This window comes from Serpula lacrymans (assembly GCF_000218685.1).
Source record: "Serpula lacrymans var. lacrymans S7.9 unplaced genomic scaffold SERLAscaffold_14, whole genome shotgun sequence".
In the NCBI taxonomy this organism is placed as follows: domain Eukaryota; kingdom Fungi; phylum Basidiomycota; class Agaricomycetes; order Boletales; family Serpulaceae; genus Serpula; species Serpula lacrymans.
In genome coordinates this window covers 705,262-705,954 of record NW_006763303.1, presented here as the reverse complement: position 1 = coordinate 705,954, position 693 = coordinate 705,262, and the positions used below count along the sequence as shown (strand labels likewise).

At 42.1% G+C, this 693-nt stretch overlaps 1 protein-coding gene across 1 annotated transcript; it reads right to left on the bottom strand.

Moving 5' to 3' along the window:
- Positions 1 to 225: 225 nt before the first annotated feature.
- SERLADRAFT_352231 (uncharacterized protein) lies at positions 226 to 453 on the bottom strand (the record flags this gene model as incomplete). The annotated part of the gene is made up of 1 exon (XM_007323008.1): positions 226 to 453. The coding sequence occupies one exon, from the start codon at positions 451 to 453 to the stop codon at positions 226 to 228; it is 228 nt and encodes a 75-aa protein (XP_007323070.1).
- Between the last annotated feature and the right edge of the window lie 240 nt (positions 454 to 693).

Sequence of the window (693 nt, the reverse complement as noted above, 5' to 3'; positions counted from 1 at the left end):
GCCAGTGGCGACGCAAAAATTTGCCGAAATGCCGAAATGCGGAAAGTACCAAATGGAAAGCAAAGGTGAGCGTGACTGGATTGCCTAATAGAGGTGGTGCTGATTAGCCACAAGTTCAAAAAAGGCAATATTAATTACTATTCCACGTGGCACTGTGCCTGTGTGGCGCAAAGGCGAGTCTTTTTGAATATTCGCTTTGTTATTGACACCTGTCCATGCTACCAATCAACTTTGGTGCATGACAACGGCTAGCTGGAGTCTTTCGTCATGGTCATTTATCTCCACTAATAGTTTTATAAATTCCTTAATGCTTTCGTCCCGGTTAAAGGTGCCGTCAGCATTGTAGACTGGAATGGGTCTAGGGATTCTTTGCCTTTCATATCCCTGTTCTTCAACAAATCTAGAGTCTATGCAACTCCCTGTGCAGCCACTGTCTAATAACGCATCTATCATTGTTGATTTGTGCGTTCCGAGGTTTGTGAGTCTACAGGTGACATTCATTTGGTTTCCTTGAGTACCTCTAATGAACTGTTTAGGCTTTCTCAATTCTTCTAGTGCTAATACCATTTCGTGAATTGGCAAAGCGTTTAGTTCTTTTATCAGTTCTGTAGTTACTTCTAGTCCTTGTTTTTTGTGGGTCCAGCTATTTAGGATACTAATAAATCTTTCTTCCTTTGGTCCCTGAGCCTTTCC